The sequence below is a fragment of the Sus scrofa genome, chromosome 16 (genome assembly GCF_054392235.1).
Source record: "Sus scrofa isolate SSC_HxYL_T2T_F1_AM1 chromosome 16, Sscrofa_HxYL_maternal_Yorkshire_Landrace_v2.0, whole genome shotgun sequence".
Lineage (NCBI taxonomy): Eukaryota > Metazoa > Chordata > Mammalia > Artiodactyla > Suidae > Sus > Sus scrofa.
Genome location: NC_139398.1, coordinates 46,916,910 through 46,942,327, shown reverse-complemented (window position 1 = coordinate 46,942,327; position 25,418 = coordinate 46,916,910). Strand labels below are relative to the sequence as shown.

The window sequence follows — 25,418 nt, the reverse complement described above, 5'->3', positions numbered from 1 at the left end:
TGCCTTAGAGTCTATTTTGTCTATTTCTATACCAGCTTTGTTTGGTTAATAGTGTAATGACTTTTTTCTGTTAATTTTTCAACAATGCATTGAAATATGTTTACATATAATTACTGATACATGGATTTTTATTTCTACCATCTTATTCTGTGTTTTTGCTGAGTTTTTTCAATGCTTTTTGTTCTCCTTTCTGACCTATTAGATTTTCCCAAAGGCTATATAGTTCATTTTATGCTTTTATTGACGTCCTTCAATTTCACCATGAATACTTAAGAAATATTTAAATTATTTTCAGTCTGGTTCCTTACTACAATGTCCTCTCCTCTTTCTACTGTATTTCCTCCACTATTACGTTACCATTTTATCCTTTTTCTCATTACCCTTCAGTTATACCCTATTTAAGAAATCTTTTTTTTTTTTTTTTTTTTGGCTTTTCTAGGGCCACTCCCGCAGGATACGGAGGTTCCCAGGCTAGGGGTCTAATTGGAGCTGTAGCCACTGGCCTGCGCCAGAGCCACAGCAACGCGGGATCCGAGCCGCGTCTGCAACCTACACCACAGCTCACAGCTACGCCGGACCCTTAATCCACTGAGCAAGGCCAGGGATCAAACCCGCAACCTCATGGTTCCTAGTCGGATTCATTAACCACTGCACCACGACATGAACTCCTAAGAAATCTTTAGTTTCAACCTATTCTCCTTCCTACAGAACTGGCAAAGAACTTGAGTCTTTTCATTTGCTAATATTTTAGTTCTTTCTTATTTCTAAAATCCCTAAATTAATCATAATTATTATTACTAGCTTATACAGTCACTACTTATTTCATTTTAATAGTATGTTTACCAATTTTTATATTTTTATTTATTTTGTCTTATCATTGCTTTCTTTCAGAATTGTTTCCTTCTTGTTAATATATATAATTTAGTAGTTCTTTCCTCAATGGCTTAAAGTACTAAAATCATCTTTATATGAAATGATATTATTACCTATATATAGCAGTTTGGGTTCAGAGCTATTCTCCCTGACCATTCTGAATTCTACTATAGTCTGACCTCTGACCTTACTGAAAAAAATTCTGCTGTCAATCTACTTTTCTTTTCCAGGTGTATTTGTTTTTTCTCTAGTGGTTTTAAAACATTTTTCTCTGTAATATTTAATTTCAATACATGCATAAGGGTATAAATTTGCTTTTATTTAGTTTGTTCAAGATTCTTGTACCTCTTTTACTCTGGAAATGTCTCATTTATTATCTGTGAAGAGTCTCCTTTTCCTATTTTCCCTCCTCCTGTTTTTTAAGTTTTCTCCTCAGAAGATATTCAGACACATGTTGGAATAACAGAATTTCTTATTCTATTCTCCATATCTGTTAAGAGCTTTCATGCTTTCCATTTCCAAATCTACAGAATTTCTTTGGATCTCTTTTTGGATTCATTTATTCTATTCATCTGTGTTTAATCTATTTAATCCATCACGTTTTAATCACTCTGATATTTTCTGTAAAGTCAAGTTGGTTCTTTTTCAAATCTATTTTCCTTGATGAACAACTACATAATGTCTCAGTATCTCTGGTATCTATAATTTAATGAGTCCATATACAACAGAGACTCAAACATTTAAATGAACAAGCTCTTTTCATGGTTGAGACTAATTTCAAGTTATATAAGGAGCTTAGTAACTAAAAATGAGAAGAACAAAGATGTTATGCAGAATTAAAAGTCTGCATGACCTTCCTGGTTACAGATAGGGCCAGAAACTCCACCTATTCTACATGGTCTTAAAAATAATTACCTTTGTCAAAACAAATAGGTGAAAAGGTAAAACACTATAGAAGTTAAAATAAATGAAAAAGATCTACACTTTTGATATATAAATCTTTTATTTATTTATGTTTGGCTGTGCTTGCAGCATGAGGAAGTTTCCAGGCCAGGGATGGAACCCATGCCACAGCAGTGACAATGCCATATCCTTAATCTGCTCAGCCACCAGGAAACTCTGATATAAATCTTTTAAAATGTTAATAGAGAAGTCACAAAAAGTATAATATTAAATGTGTACACACCAATGTTAAGTTACCTCTGGGAAAGGGAAGATGTAAAATATAAGGGAGGATGGGTCCTCCAGTAATTATGTAAATTTTTTTCTATATTTGAAGTAAATATAACAAAATGATCCTGTTAAATCCAGAAAGTAATATATGAGTACTTGTATAAGAGTATTCTGTGCTTTTCTGAGTTATTAAATTTTTCAAAATTCACCATTCAAAATTTTGCTTTTCATAATATAGCATTAATACATATATTAATTTATATATTTATGGCCACACTCATGGCATATGAAGTTCCCTGGCCAGGGACTGAATCTGAGCCACAGCTGTGACCCGAGCCACAGTTGTGGCAATGCCAGATCCTTCAAGCCAATGTGCCAGGCCGGGGATCAAACCCATGTCTCCGCACTGACCCAAGTTACTGAAGTTGGATTCTTAACCCACTGTGCCACAGCAAAATTCCAGTATTTTTAAAGGTAACCTAAGTCCCTTCATAAGGTATATTCTACATTTCATAAGGGAGAGCTGAACATTTCCTGCAGTTCTTAAAGATAGCTAATAACAATCTGCAGAAAGGAATGAGTTTATAAATCATTTAATGTTTGGTAAAAGAACATTAACAACTTTTTTTCATTTAAAAAAAAAGTACTTACCATTAAGTTTAGTGAGGTTGGTCACTGAAAATTCAACACACAAAAGTCAATTGTATTTCTATATACTAGGAAATAAACATTTTTAAATGATAATGGATCACTGACATCAGTGAAAAATGGCAAAGTAAAAGACTCCAAATTCTGCTACTTCAAAAAGAAAAAATAATGGACAAAACTGTCAAATTAGCATTTTCCAAACTGAAAATTAGTCAAGGACTTGCAGCAACCCAAGGAATATTTTTTTTTTTTTAAAAAGGCTGATTCTCACTAACAACAGTGACTTTGTAACATATTTTAACTTACCCCAATCCCATCCTGACAACTCCACTTCTACACATATAACCAAAGGACACAAAAACAGGGACTCAAACAGATACGCCAGAGCCACAGCAACGTGGGATCCAAGCCGCATCTGCGACCTACACCACAGCTCACAGCAACGAATGCATTTTTAAAGGTATACATACAATGGAATAGTATTCGGCCATAAAACGGAATGTAGTTCTGATACATGCAAGATGAACACTGAAAATATAAGGCTAAGAGAATTAAGCCAAACAAAAGAGATCAAATATTGTATGATTCTAATTGTATGAAATATCTAGAATATACAAATTCATAAAGAACATAAAACAGAGGGTGATCAGAGACTGAGAGGAAGAAGGTACAGGGAGCTTAATGAATATAAGTTTCTGGATGAGTGATGAAGAAATTTTGGAAACAGACATTGCTGACAACTGCACAACATTGCAGAAATACAGAAGTACTCACTGCCATTGAATTATACATGCAAACAGAGTTAAAATTAAAACTCTAACAAAGTTTATATTAGTTATTCTACCATAATAAAAAGCAGAAATTTTCCCAAATTCAATGAAAAATATTAATCTACACATCCAAGAAGCTTAAAAAACTGCAAGCTGATTAAATCTAAAAAGATCTGGACTTACACATGCTAATATAAAACATGAACAAATGGTCCTGTATATCCACACACCAAAGAATTAAGTTGGACCCCTAATCTCATACCACATACAAAAATGAACTCAAATGGATCAAAAAACATAAATGTTCAGAGTAGAATGAAAACTATAAAATTCTTAGAAGGAAACAGAGGTGAAGATCTGCATTACCTTGGAATAGGCAAAGGTTTCCTAGATGTGACAAGAACATAAACAGCCAAAGAAAAAATAGGTAAATTGGGTTGCATCAGAATTTAAAACTTTTTGGGAGTTCTCTGATGGCACAGCAGGTTAAAGATCTGGTGTTGTCACTGCAGCAGCTTTGGTCACTGCTGTGGCACAGATTTGATCCCTGACCCAGGAACTTCCATATGCCACAGGTGCAGCCAAAAAAAATAAATAAATAAAAAAATAAATAAAACTTTTTGCTTCAAAAGACACCATCAAGAAAATGAAAACACACCCCACATAAAAAGGAGAAAATATTTGCAAATCATATATCTGTTAACACTTGAATCAAGAATATATAAAGAATTCTTAAAAACAATAAAAAGACAAATAACCCGTTTTTTAATGGGCAAAGGATCTGATTAGATATTTCTTGAAAGAATAGATAAAAATGGCTAATACAAGGCTGACCAACATCATAGTCATCAAAAAATACAAATCAAAACCACAATGATACTAAGTATATATATTATAGAAGTAGGGAATATAGCCAATATTTAACAATTATAAATGGAGTATAACCTTTAAAAATTATCAATCACTATATTGTACACCTGTAACTTAATATTGTACATAAACTGTATCTCAATTATAAAAAATGATGAGATACCACTTTATATCCATTAGAAAAGCTACAATCAAAAAGACAAACAGTAACAAGTTATGTGAGGATGTGAAAAAACTAGAGTCCTCAGCCATTGTGAATGGGAATGTAAAATAATACAGCTGCTGAGGAAAACAATTAGGCAATTCCTCAAAAGTTGAATGTAAGATTACCATATGATCCAGAAATTCTATTCCTAGGTACATACTCCAGAAAAAAAAAAAATAGATTGACACAAATTTGTGCACAAATTTTTATAACAATATTAGTCATAATAGCCCCAAAGTGGAAACAACCCACTGTCCATCAGCTGATAAACAGAATGTAGTATAGCTAAACAGTGGAATATTATTCAGTAATAAAACAGAATGAAGAATGTTACAACATGGACAAACTTTTGAAAACATCATGCTAAGTGCAGAAGTCAGACACAAAAAGACCATATATAATATCATTTATATGAGACACCCAGTATCAGAAAATCTATAGCTACAGAAAGTAGATTAATGGTTGTCAGAGGATAGGAAGAAGGGGAAAACGTGGAACTGCTAATAAGCATCGGATTTCTTTATTTTTTTTGCTTTTTAGGGCTGTACCTGCAGCACATGGAGGTTCCCAGGCTAGGGATATAATCGGAGCTACAGCTGCCGGCCTACACCACAGCCACAGCCACGCCAGATCCAAGCCACATCTGTGACCTACATCACAGCTCACAGCAACGCCGGATCCTTAACCCACTGAGTGAGGCCAGCAATCAAGCCCGCAACCTCATGGTTCCTAGTCGGATTCGTTTCTGTTGTGCCATGATGGGAACTCCATAGGATTTCTTTTTATGAAAGAGGAAATGTTATAGAATTAGCTAGTAGTGAAGTTCACACAACAAAATGAACATAATTAAAACTACTGAAGTGTATACTTTAAAATGGTGAAGTTTATATGAAGTACTCACTCAATAAAAAATATATATTGGAGTTTCCATCATGGCTCAGTGGTTAACAAACCCGACTATTATCCATGAGGACATGGGTTCGATCCCTGGCCTCGCTCAGTGGATTAAGGATCTGGCATTGCCGTGAGCTGTGGTGTAAGTTGCAGACATGGCTCATATCCCGCCTTACTGTAGCTGTGGAGTAGGCTGGCAGCTGTGGCTCCAATTAGACCCCTTGCCTGGGAACCTCCATTATCCATAGTTGCAGCCCTAAAGAGACAAAAGACAAATATATACATATTATATGTATATGTAGATATGTATATAGGCATCACAAAATATCAAATACTAAAGTACAGAAATATGTATAAGGACTCCACAGTGATAACTATAAAACATAGCTAGGAAAAACTAAAGACCTAAAAAAACAGGGATATTCATGAATTGGAAGACTCAGTATCATAAAGATATTCATTCTCCCCACATTAATCTACTGATTCAATGCAATCCTAATAAAAATTCCACTAGGTTTTTTCTGGAAATTGATAAACTGATTCTAAAAATCATATGGAAACTGCAAAAGACCAAGAATAATTCAGGTAATCTTGAAGAACAAATCTGAAAGACTAACACTACCAAATACCAGAACCTATTATAACACTACAGTAATTAGACCATATAGCAATGGTGCAAAAATAGAAAAACTGATCAATGTAATGGAACTAACTCCAGAAACAGTTCCACATGTTTACTGCCACCTAATCTATACCTAAGGCAGCTTTACAGTGTAGAGTGGAAGGGACAGTCTTTTCAGTAAGTTATACTGGATCAACCAGCTAATGGGGAAAAAAGTATACCTTGATATCTACCTTAAACCATATACAAAAATAAATTACAGATAAATTACAATATGAATGTGGAAGCTAAAAGACAAAGTTTTAAAAGGAAAATAGAATATCTTTATGACTTCAGAAGGAACAAATATTTCTTGATCGGGACAACAAAAGCACTAATCATAAAAGACAAGACTGGTAAATTGAACTTGATTAAAATGAACAACTTCTATTCATCAAAAGATGCCCAATATAAATGTCATACAGGAGCTGCTTGCACTATTCTCGCAAATTTTCTGTAAGTTTTAAATTATTTACAAATAAAAAGGTAAAAATAAAGACACTCACAGAAAAGCAGGCAAAAGACTTGAATAGGCACTATACAAAAGATGATGTCAGAACGGCCAATAAACACAAGAAGCCCCGTATTTCATTAATCCATTAAGGGAATACAAATTAAAATCACAGTGGGGGAGATCCCATTGTGGCACACTGGAAACGAATCTGACTAGGAATCATAAGGTTGCGGGTTTGATCCCTGGCCTCTCTCAGTGGGTTAAAGGATCCAGCATTGCCGTGAGCTGTGGTGTAGGTTGTAGACATGGCTTGGACCCTGCATTGCTTTCGCTGTGGTGTAGGCTGGCAGCTGTAGCTCTTATTAGACCCCGAGCCTGGGAACTTCCATATGCGGCGGATGCAGCCCTAAAAAGACAAAAAATAAAAAATAAAGTAAAATAAAATAAAGAGAATAGCAATCAGGTAGTACCCTCAACAATCACTACTCCTGTTAGTCACCCAAGTCAATAAGCCAGGATCAAGCACACAGAGCTTCAATTGGCTTTTGACTGCTTCATTTAAATATGAATTAAAGTGATTTAAAGAAAATTTAATAGTAATGAAGATAATTCAGTCTTCAGCAGAAAGCAACCATAAATTTTAAAATATGAGCTCTGTTTTAGGAACATTAGTGGCAAAATTGATGGTTAAAGTAGGGAGGAGAATAATGCTAAAAAAGGAGTCTAAAATTTTCTTAGCCAAATTTCCTCCCCATCATTGTATGGCCCCCTGCAACTGTCATAAAAAGATTCAACAAATTAAACAAGCCATTCCTTTCACCTCCAAAATCCTCTCCACTCTACAACCCCACCAAGGCTATACTGAAATCCACAGCAAGTCTCAGCTTCACTAAGGAAGGCCCACTGTTCAACGAGTTAACCACCTAATAGGCAAGAGAAAAGGATATCTCCAAGTTGGAGCAAAAATAATGATATATCTGATTACTATGTAGTTCCAAACAATAAACTCTTTTATCATAAGTAGATTTGCACACCTGTAGCAATTTTATGATAGGTTCATTGTGGTTTTCTGTGGGTTTTGTTATTGTTAATTTTTTGTTCTGGCCACAGTGGAGGCATATGGAAGCTCCCAGGCCAGGGATCCAACCCATGCCATAGTAGCATCCAGGGCCACTGCAGTGACAACACTGGATCCTTAGTTCACTGTGCCACAAAGGAACTCCTGTTGTTACAATTTTAACGTGCCTGGCTATAGATAATCAAGAATTGAGCATGATAGTTTTTTTTAACCATTACACCTCAGTTCATTAGAGGCAAGATTAGAAGAGTATAATGAAGTACTGCTAGAGTTGAATAAAAAGTAATCTATAATTTCTTTCCTCTCCCATATCTCCAATCATCCTATTCAGAGACAGAGACATCCCAGCTCATCTACACTGTGACAGACTAAGATTCACACAGTCCCTCATGTGTACTCCATAGCACACTTTGGAGGTCTTAGAAAAAATTCTGTGACATTACAAAGAAAAAGGAGGGACACCTACTACTGAGCATTAATTCAAATAGTAATAGCATAAAACATACAGCAAAATATTTTTCTTTAAAGGTTTTCACCACCAGAATTTTTCTTTCTTTCAGCTCTTCCAAAATAAGTTTTGTCAGTTTAATATCTCTATCTTAAATACAAACTGTTCCAAAACGTGGTCCTTACCGCCTCTCTTGGAAAAACCTCTGTTCCGTGTCTGATTATCTTCACAGTCATTATTAGACTCTTGAATAAAAATTTAACATGTGAATACACCTAAATAATTACTTAAATATTTATATTAACATAGTATCTAAAGAATAGCACAGTCTTAAGAGAAATCAGTAAGAAAAATATCTTCATAAGTTAAAACAAACATTTCAATTTTTAAATAATTCTAAAAACAGAAATATAAAGACATCATTCAGTCAATTCCCTTACAAATCACCTTATCCAAAAGTTAAATGTTAAGTGTATAATCTATCAAATGCTACCACAAGCCAAAAAAAAATTTCATAAATGTTTAACCAAAAAAAGTTTTCAGAAATATCTAAACAATTAAGTAATCAATGTGTTCTCAGAAATGCAGAGAACTGTTCTTTTCATAATGTTATCATTATTTCTATAACTTGCCTTTCTTAGTAAACCTGAGACATTAGTTTTGTTATATGCAAACTTTCTGCCATTCATCCTAATGGAAGAATTTGGGGATATCCTGGCTTTCTGTTTTTAGTGACATTATCAAATAATATTACAAAGATTTCTAAATAAGTGGTATTAAGGCAGCACTAAAAGCTGCCTAAAAATTATCTGGAAAGTTGGTTAAAAATAGATTATCAGAACCCATCTCCAGAGATTTTTATTTTGAATGTGCAGAGTGACAACAAGGAGTAATTTTTCTAAATTAAAAAAGTACATATTACTAATGTAATTTTTAGTAATAACTTTAAGCTTTCTAGTTGATTCTAATAAAGCCATGTTTGCAAAAAGTTAAGATGTTTTCAACAGATCTTTGTACCTGTCACTAATGTTTAATATCTGAGAACTTTAGATCACAGTGATGATATCAAGTGGCTAAAATGATATCATTTTGTGACTGAAAGCTGTTAAGTTTCTCTGCACAGGTACTAATCTACCTGATTAATATTGTTTTAGAATAAACAAGGACTAAGAGCTCCTGTTGAAGGCTTCTATTTGAGCTGACAACAACAACTGACAAATATTCCTGAAGAGCCATCTAACATCAAGACAACTTTTCTTAGAGCAGGATTTAATACAAAGATGCTAAACAGGAAAGTAAGAATTTTGAAAAGAAGGTTGGCCCTGGAATAATGATGATGATAGCTAACATTATTTAGGGGAAAAAAAAGAGCTATGAACTAATTTGGGACTTGGCAAGGACAAAGAGGGTTCACATAATCTCTGCCCAATTATTCTCCTAAAACAAACTCATAGTTATTCTGACTACACTGGATAGTAAAATAAGGTTATGACTTTTGAAGTTGGGTGAAGGGTATGATTACATTAGAAGAAGGAAAACCTCTGTACTATTTTTGAAACTTCCTTTGAGTCTTAAGTGATATCAAAATAAAGTTACTTTAATAAAAAACAACCTCTGTAGAGCTAAAAAATAAAGCCAAGTACAAACAAAAATAACAATCCCAAGATTAGTTATAACCTATTAATTATATAAATAGCAATAACACATAAAACTTAGTATCTGACACTGTTCTAAATGAATTATATTTTAACTTTTTAAGTCCTCACAAAATCTTATGAGGTGGATATTACTCTCATTTCACAAATAAAGAAAAAGAAATACAGAGATATTTTCAAGATAATACAACTGAGGAGGAGGATCTGGGTCTCAAACCCAGGGTGCCTAACTCCAAAATCTGAGCTCCTAATTGCTATACCAGCTAAGAGACATGACATTGCAGGGAAAATAACAACCACAAAACTTGCTGTCCATCTGTGTGCAGAGGAAAAGTTTCTATCATGATATCAAAATCTGCTCCTGAGCTTGCCAACAAGAGAATGTTGGTTTTCATTTTGAGAATCACTGTTAAGATCAAGTCTCAAATATTTTAAGAAAATGGATGACATTTACTATTTACCATGAATGTGTCTGATACTAAACTTCATGCTTTACTCACATTCTCATTCAGTGAGCCTAAAACCTATAATATGGATGGCCTCCGTTCTACAGAATGGGAAATTGTGTCTCCCAGAAATTAAGCAACTTGCTCTACATCATTCAACTAGCAAATAGTGGAGCAAGGACATGAAACAAAGTCTGGAACTCTATATTATACTATAAAGATTCCATAAATCCATGGTTACCATACAAGAGAGTCATCAGAATCACCAGGGATTCTTTTTAAATACAGGTTCCAGGGCCTCACCCAAATCTACTCAATCAGGTTTTCCTGGGAAAGTATGCCAATTACTGTAGTCTATCTTACAGTAACATTACTCTATTCTCATCATCATCTGTATTCCTCCAAACCAGTGTCTCAGTATCTTTCACAGAAATGTCACTCATTTCAACAGTGACCCACATTCTTGTGAATCTTTTTTCACTATCAATACTTAAATTTGAATCTAAGTATGAATTTACATGTCCCAAACTGTATTTGTATATGAAAGTGGAGTTCTGATTCTTGACTTGCTCTTTTTACTACTTCCTTTTTCTTAAGGTAGCACAGCATTCAAAAGTTGCACTTCATAGGTTAATTCAGGCAGGTAAAAATAGGCCAAATGAGGATACTTGCATTCTTAGTTAAGGTTCTGGCTATAGCTGCTTTATAAAATTGGGTTTAAATATATTAGAACTGGAATAGACTAAGATACTTAATCTTAGCATGTATTCCGGACATTAAATTCTTAGGTCACTACAAAAAAACTATTGAACTTACCTCTCCAGAAACCAGAGCTATCACCTTCTTCAAACTTGTTATTTGAAAAACCTACACAAAATATAAAATTAAACTTGCAATTTCTGAAAACAACTATTACCTATACTTCCATATTAAAAAAGAGAAGGAATGAATGGAGGGAAAGAAGAGGGGAGGAAGGAGCTAATGAACAGACTGACCCGACAGGGACTTCTAGCTACCATGCCCCTTTAAAATAGGATAAATTAGGAGTTCCCATCATGGCACAGAGGAAACGATTCTGACTAGGAACCATGAGGTTGCAGGTTCAATCCTTGGCCTCACTCAGTGGGTTAAGGATCTGGTGTTGCCGTGGCTGTGGTATAGGTCGCTAACGCGGTTCAGATCCTATGTTGCTGAGGCAGTGGCATAGGCCAGCAGCTGTAGCTCCAATTGGACCCCTAGCCCGGGAACCTCCATATGCCGTGAGTGTGGCCCTAAAAAGCAAAATAAAATAAAATAAAATAGGATAAGTCACATACAACTGTGACTATAAATATTGAATTACAATTCATACTGATTGTATTACAACTTCTGCCTTATGCAGTTTATTAAGGTCAAAATATCTGCTAATGTTTTATTACCTCAAATGTAATGTATTCCTCTATATATACATGTGTGATACATGGGTATATACACGTATCAGTATAACCACTACATACATTCTATTCAAAATATCAACATTTTTAAAGTTTTATAAATTAATTTGTAATTTCCTCATCTGCTAGAGGACAACTAAAATCAAAAATTTTTTCCTTTCTCAGTAACAAGGAAATTCTGCCAACATTTTTTTTTGTGCTGTACCCATGGCACATGGAAGTTCCTAGGCCAGGCATCAAATCTGAGCTACAGCTGTGACCTACGCCACAGCTGCAGCAAGGCCAGATCCTCAATCCACTGTGCAGAGGATCAAACCCACACCACCACACAGACAACACCAGATCCTCAAACCAGTGTCACAGTGGGAACTCCTCTACTCCTCTTTGTTTACAAAATTTCAAAAAACAATCTTTCACCAAGCTCTGCTGTCAAATCTCTTACTTTATAGAACCTTATGTCTAGATTTATACATTTCTGGAGCATATAGATATACCCTTCAATTTAATTTTAAAAGCACCCATCAGTAATATTTCAAAATTTTTAAATGTTAAGTATTAATAAAATAATCTTTACTACATACTCAGGAAATACTATAACTATGATTTAAATTTAAATGTCAATATATAATGCCTGTCAATATCTAATCTAAATAATAAAATATTAAATTATGGCTTCAGTACTATAGAGACCAATTAATTACTATTTGACAGATGTTAAATTTATACACAAATAAAAACATATCAAGTCACTTAACATCTCAAGTTCAACAGAATCTAACAACCTTTCCAGTGTTAAACTTAATGGAAATTTAAAACACAATTAACATGTATAAAAGTAAGTACTCTATGACCTCAATATATGATTGGATGATACTTTTTCCTTGAGCAGATATAAAGATAATCCCTATAAAAAGATTATGTATCACAAAATGTAGGTTTTGAGTTTTTTATTCATTTAAATATTTGCAATCTTCGAAGTTGGTTCAGAAAAGGATTATATTCTACTGCCTTCCACAATTGCCTCTTCCCCTCCATACTTCCCTACATGCTACTGAAAGAAAATCTTTCACCTACATGCTATTGGTCATGATCTCACACTCTGCTTGCTCTAATTTACAGTTTTAAAAATTTTTATGGAAAATATTTAATTTCAAAGCTTCTACTAGTTCTTTGCTCAAGAAAAGACAGAGACTCCCATGAACTCTTGGAAGAATTAGATAGCGCTACTGTTTGTGGGAAAGGAGGTCATGGGTACAGAAGAAAAGAACTGGAGTTCACCTCTGGAGTAAATCAATTTGAAGAGACACTGCAGCAAATACCATTGCTATTAAAAAGAAAAAGAAAAAAGCTAAATAGAACAGCAGACATCCAAAGCAACATAAACTGCTGTTCTAAACTATAACTAAGAAAGTGAAAGCACTTCATGTGAGCTTCATATATTCTTAGGAAAAGCACATACTTTCTATATACATTAAAGGGAAACACTACTCAAAGACTATAAAGCTTGAGGTCACTTAAATTTTGATTTAAGATATCACAAGCAGATTACCTCTGTTTCCAAAACTCTTTCCAACACCAAAACCACCCATTGTGGATGTATTCTCTCTTTTATTAGATTCGCCAGGATCTGAAAAAGTTCAGATATAATTAAAACTCTTTAATACATAAAATTAAGTGTGTCATCAAAAACTAGGAATAAAATGCATCTTTGGAGTAAGGTTACTTTCAAAGATGGGCAGAGAATATTATAGAAACTTAAAATATCCCTGCACCTTCTTTTTCAAAAAAGTCTTAAATTATGATACCAAAGTAAAAACATAAATATACTATTGGTGAAATAGAGTTTTCTTGCTTTTTCTTTTTAGGGCCACTCTCACAGCATATGGAGGTGCCCAGGATAGGGGTCGAATCAGAGCTGTAGCTGCTGGTCTATGCCACAGCCACAGGAATGCCAGGTTTGAGTCATATGTGTAAACTATTCCACAGCTCACAGCAATGCCAGGTCCTTAACCCACTTAATCAAGGACAGGGATCGTACCTGGGTCCTCATGGATATCAGTGAGATTCGTTTCCACTGAGCCATGATAGGACTTTCTAGAGCTTTCTACTAGCTATTTTACGAGAGACCTTTAATCAAAAAATTCAACTCCCTAATATTCTGTATATTGAAACCTCTATCAAGAGGCAACTATTTATATACTATCCCCATGTGAAAGCCACTGCTATTGAAAATTTTACACTCTTATTGCGTTTATTTCTTTCTCTTTTTTTCTGCTTTTTAGGGCCGTACCCATGACATGTGGAAGCTCCCAGGCCAGCGGTCAAACTTGAGCTACAGCTGGCCTATGCCACAGCCACAGCAATGTGGGGTCCAAGCCACGTCTGCAACATACACCACAGCTCACATCAACACTGGATCCCCAACCCACTGAGCAAGTCCAGGGATCGAACCCACATCCCCGTGGATCCCAGTTGGGTTCGTTAACTGCTGAGCCATGAAGGGAAATCCCATACACTCTTGTACTGTTTTTAATTATTCTACTTATTATTTACTTATTTTCCTAGTGTTTAAATCATTCTCATCTTTTCACTTTTAAAAATAAAATTAGGGAGTTCCCGTCGTGGCGCAGTGGTTAACGAATCCGACTAGGAACCATGAGGTTGCAGGTTCGGTCCCTGCCCTTGCTCAGTGGGTTAACGATCCCGCGTTGCCGTGAGCTGTGGTGTAGGTTGCAGACGCGGCTCAGATCCCGCGTTGCTGTGGCTCTGGCGTAGGCTGGTGGCTACAGCTCCGATTCAACCCCTAGCCTGGGAACCTCCATATGCCGCGGGAGCGGCCCAAGAAATAGCAACAACAACAACAACAACAACAACAAAAGACAAAAAAAAAGACAAAAATAAATAAATAAATAAAATTAGGAAGGGACCACATAAGAAAAAAAGCTATGAATACTACTTCCCTTTACCTTCCACTCCTTCATAGTATTTCCCCATATTAGCTTTCTTAGCTTTATTTCCCACCATACAATTCTGAACACTCAACATTTTAATTCATACCAAACAACTTCCCATAATCCACATTGTGAATTTCTAATATTATCTACCTTCTTACATACTGTTCCTTCAGGCTGACCTTCCTTTCTCTTATTTTTGCTAGCAAAATTTTTTTTACTCTTCATAAGCCAAGTTCAAAAGCCACCTCTTCTGTGAAGTCTTCCTTCGTCCTCTGACCATAATCAATCCTTCAGTGACATTCTCACAGCACAGTATGTATATTTCTTTTGCAGCAATATTCCCTTCCAATATTTCTCTACCACTACTTTAAGACTTTTGAGGGCAGAGTTGCCATGGCAAGGAAATGCTTATTTAAAACAAAAAAATTAGGAGTTCCCGTCGTGGCGCAGTGGTTAACGAATCCGACTAGGAACCATGAGGTTGCGGGTTCGGTCCCTGCCCTTGCTCAGTGGGTTAACGATCCGGCGTTGCCGTGAGCTGTGGTGTAGGTTGCAGACGCGGCTCGGATTCTGCGTTGCTGTGCCTCTGGCGTAGGCCGGTGGCTACAGCTCCGATTCAACCCCTAGCCTGGGAACCTCCATATGCCGAGGGAGCGGCCCAAGAAATAGCAACAACAACAACAACAAAAAGACAAAAAGACAAAAGACAAAAAAAAAAAAAAAAAAAAAAAAAATTAGCAGTTCCTGTCGTGGCGCAGCAGAAACAAATCTGACTAGGAATCATGAGGTTGCAGGTTCCATCCCTGACCTCACTCGGTAGGTTAACGATCTGGCGTTGCTGTGAGCTGTGGTATAGGTTGCAGACACGGCTCAGATCCAAGTTGCTGTGGCTGTGGCACAGGCCAGCAGCTGTAGCTCCAATTCAATCCCTAGCCTGGGAACCTCCATATGCTGCAGGTGTGGCCCTAAAAAGCAAAAAAAAAAAAAAAAAAATTAGGAACAGATACCAAAATGTCATAATCTGTTAAACTATCATTGGGAAAAAAATAAAGCATTATCTTGAGATCCTCGTAAATGTCTTATCTCTGTAACACCCTAACACAGGGAGGTTAAATGATCTGTGAAACTCCCAATGCCACATGCAAAATCGTGTAAAAACAACTACCAGTATTTTCATTGGATTCTAAAGAAGTGTGTTATTCAAGAAGAGTTTTTAGGCTATACCTCATGAACAATGAAAAACTGATCAATATATATGTTAAGCAATTAAAAGTCAATTATAAGGAGTTCCCATCATGGCTCAGTGGTTAACAAATCCGACTAGGAACCATGAGGTTGTGGGTTCAATCCCTGGCCTTGCTCAGTGGGTTAAGGGTCTGGCGTTGCCATGAGCTATGAAGTAGGTCGCAGATATGGCTTGGATCCCGAGTTGCTGTGGTGTGTGTAGCTACAGCTCCGATTAGACCCCTAGCCTGGAAACCTTCATATGCCACAGGAGCGGCCCTAGAAAAGGCAAAAATACAAAAAAAAAAAAAAAAAAGAAAAAGAAAAGAAAGAAATTTAATGTATTTCAACCTATAAAATATGGAATTAATGATCTGTAGTAAAATTTGTCTCAGTGATGGTTTTTTCATTTAAAAAGGCTTTATTCAACAATATCTAGAAGTCTGCTTAACAAAGTATAACCCATTCTAAAATAGGATTTTAAAAAATATCTACATATTACATTCCATATTACATTAAGACATTTATTATTTCTTTCCTTTTCTTTTTTTTGCTTTTTTTTTCTTTAGGGCCACACCCACAGCATATGGATGTTCCAGGCTAGGGGTCTAATCGAAGATACTGCTGCCAGCCTACATCAGAGCTATAGCAATGCCAGATCCAAGCTGTGTCTGCAAGCTACACCATAGTTCACAGCAATGACAATCCTTAACCCACTGAGTGAGGCCAGGGATCAAAACTGCAACCTCATGGTTCCCAGTCGGATTCGTTTCCACTGTTCCACAACGGGAACTCCGAAATTTATTATTTCTAATGTTAGTAGCTGCAAACAAAATCCACGCTTGAACCTCTTAGCACAACTATACAGTTCAAATCATCATTGCTTCTTACTTAATATGCAGGCTTAAAAAACAAAATATATATGCGTATTTAAAGAATAAATTATTTCCATTAGTAATAAAAATATATTAAAATATAAAATTTGTGTTAGCTGTATTTAAAAAAATTGAGTCATCCATATATCAAATAAAATACCATACACATCAACCTTTAATTTCCAAAAAATATCAAGATATATCATATATCATAAGTTTTTCAAAAAATAACACGTAATAAATTCACCAAAAAATGTCATGTCTATATGAAACTACCAATTAACCCTAACAAGAAATATACAGTCATATGAATTTTTAAATAAATTAAATTTTAGGTTCTAATAAATATTTTGTTGTACTATAATAAAACATAGTACAGAATATTATCAGCATTTTAATATCAAATCTAAAAATGAACTTGAGGAAGGTATGGTGCTATGTAAGTATCTGTCAAATCTAGTGCTGGCTGTTCTATAAAACTAGTGATTAAAAAAATTCTGCTTTGGGGAAAACAACATTTTAGCTGCTTCCCATTTTAGCTGTCTTTTCTTAAGAATAATACTTAAGAGGTCATTCACATTCTAATATCTGGTGTTTTTATAAATATTCTTCCCAAGACAATTGTGGGGAATCAGTAATCATCAACACATTAAGAAGCAGCTCTGTGAAGCAACTATCTTTAACCAAAATAGCTACCTGATAAATTTAACTATTTCCTACTAGCCAAAAGTATACAACAGCAAAAAAGAACACCAACATTTTTTTAAAATGAACTCATTATCCCACCAAATTCTATTGTATACTAAGTTATAACAGATTTAGCTTTGCACTGAACAGCCTCTATTCATTCCACTATTCAACTATTTAACAGAAGACTAGGGAAAGATACTTACCCCGGTTTCCCAAACTCCTCCCAGAGGCAAAGCCACTTCTCATGAAGTGATCTCTTCGAGAAGATCCATCATCCATTTCTAAAGTGAATAACATTTGAAGCAAATTAAAATAACAAACAAGTATTTTGATGGTAAGCAAACTATAAACCTTTTCAACATGTCATCCACATGGCAAAGGAGAAATTCTATATAGTAATAAGGAAGATAAAGAGCCTAGTAGAAAAATATGCTCTGAACAACAGTAGGTAGTTCTCCAGAAAAAAAAAAAAAAACTCATAACTAAAAAATGTGAAATCAAAAAAAGGATATAATTTTTCTCAACCACAACTGAGTGGAAAACAGTTTGCTAATACTGAGAAAAGGCAAAGACAGAGGGAAACAAGTACAAATCACATACAGGACCAGGATTAAGATGGCAGAATAGAAAGACTAGAGCTCTACTTCTCTCCTAAAAACAACAAAATTCACAACTAGAGACTGAGCATTCTTCAACCAAATGGACTGGAAACCTTAAAAAAGATATCCTACTCCAGAAGAAAAAGAGGAGGATACATCAAGAGGTAGGAGGGGTGATTTCACGATATAAACAACCCCATACCTCCCGGGTGGGAAGCCCCACAAACTGGAAACTAACTGGTTCAAAGAGACTCATCTACAGGAGTGAGTTCTGAGCCCCACATCAAACTCTGATGTGTGGGGATCTGGCAATGGGAGAAAGAGCCCCGGAGCATCTGGCATTGAAGGCCAGAAGGGCTTGTGTGCAGGAGCTCCACGGGACTGGGAGGAATGGAGACCCCATTCTTAAAAGGCACACACGGACTTTCACATGCACTGGGTCCCAGGGCAAAGCAAAGTCTCCATAGGAATCTGGGTCAAACCTGACTGCAGTTCTTGGAGGACATCCTTGGAAAACAGGGGTGAATGTGGCTTGTTGTGAGGGAAGGACATTGAAAGCAAAGCTCTCGGGAATATTCAGCAGCCATGCCTTTCTCTGGAGGTGGCCATGTTGGGAAAATCTGGCCACACCCTCAGTCAGTGCTGAGAAGCCCCAGGGCAAACAACAATCCAGGTGGGATCACAGCCCTGTCCCTCAGTAAACAGGCTACCTAAAGAACCCTCAGGTGCAGAGCTGCCACTAATCCCATCCAGACACTAAGCCCCACCCACCAGAGAGATTAGAATTGGCTCCACCCACCAGTGGGCAGGCATCAGCCCCTCCCATAAGGAAGCCTACAGCAAGCCCCCATACTGACTTCAGCCACAAGGGGGGCAGACAGCAGAAGTAAGAGAGGCTACAACTCTATTATCTGTAAAAAGGTCACCACACCAAAAACCTATAAAAATGAAAAGACAGAGAACTATAACTCAGATGAGGGAGAAAGGAAAAACCGCAGAAAATCAGCTAAGCAAGGAGATTCCCAGCATCCAGGACAAAGACTTTAGACTGATGATGCTAAAGATGATGCAAGACATTGGAAATAAACTGCAGGCAAAGATGAATAACTTACAGGAAACACTGACCAAAGAGATACAAGATATAAAATTTAAACAAGAAGACATGCAAAATACAATAACTGAAATTAAAAAATTCACTAGAAGCAGCTAACAGCAGAATAGACGAGACAGAAGAATGAACAAGTGAGGTGGAGGACAGATTGGTGGAAATTACGGATGCAGAACAGAAAAGAGAAAAAAGATTGAAAAAAAATGAAGAGAGTCTCAGAGAACTCTGGGACAACATTAAATGCACCAACATCCATATTATAGGGGTGCCAGAAGGAGAAGAGAGAGAGAAGGGGACAGAGAAAATATTCCAAGAGATAATAATAATAAACTTCTCTACATGGGAAAGGAACCACTCACTCAAATCCAGGAAGCACAACGAGTACCATATAAAATAAACCCAAGGAAGAATACACTGAGACACATATTAATCAAACTGACCAAAATTAAAGACAAAGAGGAAATCTTGAAAGCAGCTAGGGAAAAGAAACAAATAACACAGAAGGGAACCCCGAGATAATGTTATCAGCATATTTTTCAGCAGAAACTCTGCAGGTCAGAAGGGAGTGGCATGATATACTTAACGTGATGAAAGGAAAAAACCTCCAACCAAGATTACTCTACCCAGCAAGGCTCTCATGTAGATTTGAAGAAGAAATCAAAACCTTCACAAACAAAAGCTGAGAGAATTCAGCAACATTAAACCAGCCTTACAACAAATACAAAAGGAACTTCTCTAGGCAGAAAAGAACAAGAGAAGAAGGAAAGGAAAAAGAGCAACAAAAACAAATCCAAAGCAATTAATAAAATGGCAATAAGAACATATATATCAATAATTACCTTAAATGTTAATGGACTAAACACCCCAACCGAAAGACAAAGACTGGCTGAATGGACACAAAAACGCCCCAACCAAAAGACATATAGACTGGCTGAATGGACACAAAAACAAGACCCATTTATATGCTGTCTTCAAGAGACCCACTTCACTTCTAGGGACATATACAAATTGAAAGTGAGAGGATGGAAGAAAATATTCCATTCAAATGGGGATCAAAAGAAAGCTGGAGGAGCAATACTCATATCAGACAAAATAGACTTTTAAATGAAGAATATTTTAAGGGACAAAAAAAGAACATTACATAATAATCAAAGGATCAATCCAAGAAGAAGATATAACAATTTTAAATATCTACGCACCCAACACAGGTTCACCACAATATATAAGGCAACTGCTAACAACCTGAAAAGGACAAATCAAAAATAACACAATCATAGTCGGAGACTTTAACACCCCACTTACAGCAATGGACAGATCAACCAGACAGAAAATCAATAAGGAAACACAGGCCCTGAATGAAGCATTAAACCAGATGGACTTAATAGATATTTATAGGACATTCCATCCAAAAGCAACAGAATACACATTCTTCTCAAGTGCACATGGAAAATTCTCTAAGATTGATCACATCCTGGGCTACAAATCAAACCTTGGTAACTTTAAGAAAAATGAAATCATATCAAGCATCTTTTCCGACCACAACGCTATACGACTAGAAATCAACAACAAGAAAAAAACTGCAAAAAACATAAAAACGTGGAGACTCAACAACATGCTACTAAACAACCAATAGATCACTGAAGAAATCAAAGAGAAAATTAAAAAATACCTAGACGCAAATGACAACAAAGATACAACACTCCAAAACCTATGGGATGCAGCAAAAGCCGTTCTAAGAGGAAAGTTTATAGCAACACAAGCCCACCTCAGGAAACAAAAAAAAAAAAAAGCTCAAATCAACAAGCTAACTTTACATCTAAAGCAGGTAGAGAGAGATCAAACAAGACCTAAAGTTAGTAGAAGGAAAGAAATCATAAAGATCAGAGCAGAAATCAATGAAATAGAAACAAACAAAAAAAAAACCACAGAAAAGATCAATGAAATGAAAAGCTGGTTCATTGAAAAGATCAACAAAATTGATAAACCCCTAGCCAGACTTATCAAGCAAAAAAGAGAGAGGACTCAAATCAATAAAATTAGAAATGAAAAAGGAGAAGTAACAACGGACATCACAGAAATACAAAGGATCATAAGAGACTACTATGTGCAACTACACGCCAATAAAACAGAAAACCTAGAAGAAATGGACAAATTCTTAGAAAAGTACAATCTTCCAAGACTCAACCAAGATGAAACAGAAAAGATGAATGGACCAATCACAAGAACTGAAATTGAAACTGTGATTTAAAAATTTCCAACAAACAAAAGTACAGAATTCAGCTTCACAGGCGAATTCTATCAAACATTTAGAGAAAGAGCTAACACCTATTCTTCTGAAACTATTTCAAAAAATTGCAGAGGAAGGGATACTCCCAAACTCATTCTATGAGGCCACCATCACCCTGATACCAAAACCAGACAAAGATAGCACAAAAAAAGAAAACTACAGGCCAATTGTACTGATGAATACAGATGCAAAAATCCACAACAAAATACCAGCAAACCACATCCAACAATGCATTAAAAGGATTGTACATCACGATCAAGTGGGATTTATCCCAGGGATGCAAGGGTTCTTCAATATCCACAGATCCATCAATGTGATACACATTAGCAAACTGAAGAATAAAAACCGTATGATCCTCTCAATAGACACAGAAAAAGCCTCTGACAAAATCCAACACCCATTTCTGATAAAAAAAAAAACCCTTCAGAAAGTGGGCATAGAGGGAACCTACCTCAACATAATAAAGGCCATATATGAAAAACCCACAGTGAACATCATTCTCAATGGTGAAAAGCTGAAAGAATTCCCACTGAGATCAGGAACAAGATAAGGATGTCTGCTCTCGCCACTACTCTTCATCATAGTTCTGAAAGTCCTAGCCACAGCAATCAGAGAAGTAAAAGAAATAAAAGGAATCCAAATTGGAAAGGAAGAAGTAAAACTATCACTATTTGCAGATGACATGATACTATACCTAGAGAATCCTCAAGACTCTACCAGAAAACTGTTAGAGCTCATCCATGAACTTGGCAGAGTCTCAGGATACAAAATTAATACACAGAAATCAACAGCATTTCTATACACTAACAATGAAAGAGCAGAAAAAGAAATTAGGGAAGCAATCCCATTTACCATCTCATCCAAAAGAATAAAATACCTAGGAGTAAACCTACCTAAAGACACAAAAGACCTGTACTCTGAAAACTAGAAGACACTGATGAAAGAAATCAAAGATGACACAAATAGATAGAAATATATACCATGCTCAGGAATTGGAAGAGTTAATATTATCAAAATGACTATACTACCTAAAGCAATGTACAGATTCAATGCAATCACTATCAAATTACCAAGGACATTTTTCACAGAACTCAAACAAAATATTTTAAAGTTTGTTTGGAAGCACAAAAGACCCAGAATAGCCAAAGACATCCTGAAAAAGAAAAATGGAGCTGGAGGAGTCAGACTCCCGGACATCAGACTATACTACAAAGCAACAATCATCAAAACCGTATGGTACTGGCACAAAGGCAGAAATATAGATCAGTGGAACAGGCTAGACAGCCCAGAATTAAACCCACGCACCTACAGCCAACTCATCTATGACAAAGGAGGCAAGGATATACAATGGAGAAAGGACAGCTTGTTCAATAAGTAGTGCTGAGAAAACTGGACAGCCACATGGAAAAGAATGAAATTAGAACACTCCCTAACACCATACACAAAAATAAACTCCAAATGGATTAAAGACCTAGATATAAGACCAGACACTATCAAACTCTTAGAGGAAAACATAGGCCAAACACTCTCTGACATAAACAACAGCAACATCTTCTCAGATCCACCTCTTAGAGTATTGACAATAAAAACAAAAACAAATAAATGGGACCTAATCAAACTTACACATTTCTGCACAGCAAAGGAAACCCTAAACAAAATGAAAAGACAACCCACAGAATGGGAGAAAATCTTTGCAAGTGAATCAACTGACAAGGGATTCATCTCCAAAATTTATGAACACCTTCTGCAGCTCCATACCAAAAAAACAAACAACCCCATCCAAAAATGGGCAGAAGATCTAAACAGACATTTCTCCAAAGAAGACATACAGATGGCCAAAAAACACATGAAAAGATGTTCAACATCACTCATTATTAGAGAAATGCAAATCAAAACCACTACGAGGTACCACCTTACACCAGCCAGAACGGCCATCATCCAAAAGTCTACAAACAATAAGTGCTGGAGAGGGTGTGGAGAAAAAGGAACCCTAGTACACTGTTGGCGGGATTGTCAGTTGGTGCGCCAACTGGTGCACCAACTGTGGAAAGCAGTATGGAGAGTCCTCAGAAAACTAAACATAGAACTACCATTTGATCCAGCAATCCCACTCCTGGGCATCTATCCAGAGAAAACCACGACTTGCAAAGACACATGTACTCCGATGTTCATTGAAGCACTATTTACAATAGCCAAAACATGGAAACAACCTAAATGTCCATTGACAGAGGAGTGGATCCAGAAGAGGTGGTACATATACACATGGAATATTACTCAGCCATTAAAAAGAACGAAATACCAGCATTTCTAGCAACATGGATGGACCTAGAAATTATCATGCTAAGTGAAGTCAGCCATACAATGAGACACCAACATCAAATGCTTTCACTGACATGTGGAATCTGAAAAAGGACAGAATGAACTTCTTTGCAGAACAGATACTGACTCACAGACTTTGAAAAACTTATGGTCTCCAGAGGAGACAGTTTGGGGGGTGGGGGGATGTGCTTGGGCTGTGGGATGGAAATTCTGTGAAATTAGATTGTTATGATCATCATACAACTACAGATGTGATAAATTCATTTGAGTAATAAAAAAAATCATATACAACACTGAAACTATAAACTGGATTAATAGTGATTCTAATTCTAAAAGAAAACATTTTCTGAAAGTACACTAGCATAAATTTCCCCTGTGGATATACTCATATGGTCACTCTGAAAGACATAAATGTTTTACTTAGCATTCTTTATGACAGAAAAAAAATTAAAGGAGAATAGGTAAACTACAGTCATCCATAGGACACTATTCACATTCACAGAACTAAATACGTTATAGAACTGACATTCTTCAATAGGACATTCATAAAAATGGACCACTTGGAAGCAAAAACGCACATTAAACAAATTTCAAAAAGCATTATCATATACAAAAATCTAACTTCAATCTAATCAAACTAGAAGTTATTAAAAGACAAATACTATATATTTTCACTTATTTGTGTAACCTAAAAAACAAAATAAGCAAACAAATACAACAACATATAAAGGATTCACAGGTACGGAAAACAAACTAGTGTTCAATGCATGAGGAAGGGGTAGGAGGAGGTACAAATTAAGTACAAACTATCAGTTATAAAATAAATAAGTTATAAGGGTGTAATGTATAGGACAGAGAATATAGTTAATAGTTTATACTAACTTTGTATGGTGTATAATCTATGAAAATATCAAATCACTGTTATACACCTGAAACTAATGTGAACTATACTTCAATTTTTAATTAAAAATTAATAAATACCAAAAAATACTTCTCCATAACAAAGATCAAAGAAAAAGTTACAATGGAACTTGAGAAATACTTAGAATTGTATGATAAAAATGACATACATCAGAAGTTAAATTTTTATACAGGAAGGTAAGAATTCAAAATCCTAAGTTATACAGCCATATCAACTAGTAAGAATGTCAGGAAAAGAACAAAATAAATTATACAAGAGGAGGAAAGAGTGGAAAGAGCAAAAATTATTTAAATAGGAAAAAAAACATATAATGCTAGCTCAACAAATCCAAAACATAGTTCTTTAAGAAACCAGTAAACAACTTTGGGATGAAGGGCATACACAGACTAGAAGTGAGGGGATGGAAAAGATGTTTCATGCCAACAGAAATGAGCAATACTCTTAACAGATGAAATGGTTTTAAAACAAAGGCCATAAAGAAAGCTAAAGGATACTATATAATGGTAAACAGATCAATACAAAAAGAGAATATTACACTTGTTAACATATATGTACCCAACATAAGCACACCTAAAATCATAAAAAAAAAATACTAACAGACATAAAGGGAGAAATGGATGGGTACACAATAATAGTAGAAGATTTTTAACACCCCACTGACATCAGTGGACAGATTTCCAGACAGAAAATCAATAAGGTTGTTGAGATCCTAAATGAAACAAGAGAACATCTAGGCTTAATTGACATTTTCAGGACATTACATCAAAAAATACACACACACACACACACACACATTCTTTTCATGGATAGACCACACACTAAGACACGAAAC

General features: G+C 35.7%; 1 protein-coding gene across 4 annotated transcripts in view; it reads right to left on the bottom strand.

Moving 5' to 3' along the window:
* DDX4 (DEAD-box helicase 4) overlaps window positions 1–25,418 on the bottom strand; it is a 102,258-nt gene that overhangs the window by 35,850 nt on the left and 40,990 nt on the right. For 2 of the 4 annotated variants that reach the window (XM_021076579.2, NM_001291682.1), the window contains 4 exon segments: window positions 17,555–17,632; window positions 13,158–13,235; window positions 10,992–11,042; window positions 8,260–8,319 (listed from right to left, as the gene is read on the bottom strand). In XM_021076579.2, coding sequence (XP_020932238.1) covers window positions 8,260–8,319; window positions 10,992–11,042; window positions 13,158–13,235; window positions 17,555–17,632 — 267 coding nt within the window. 4 annotated transcript variants of the gene reach the window in all.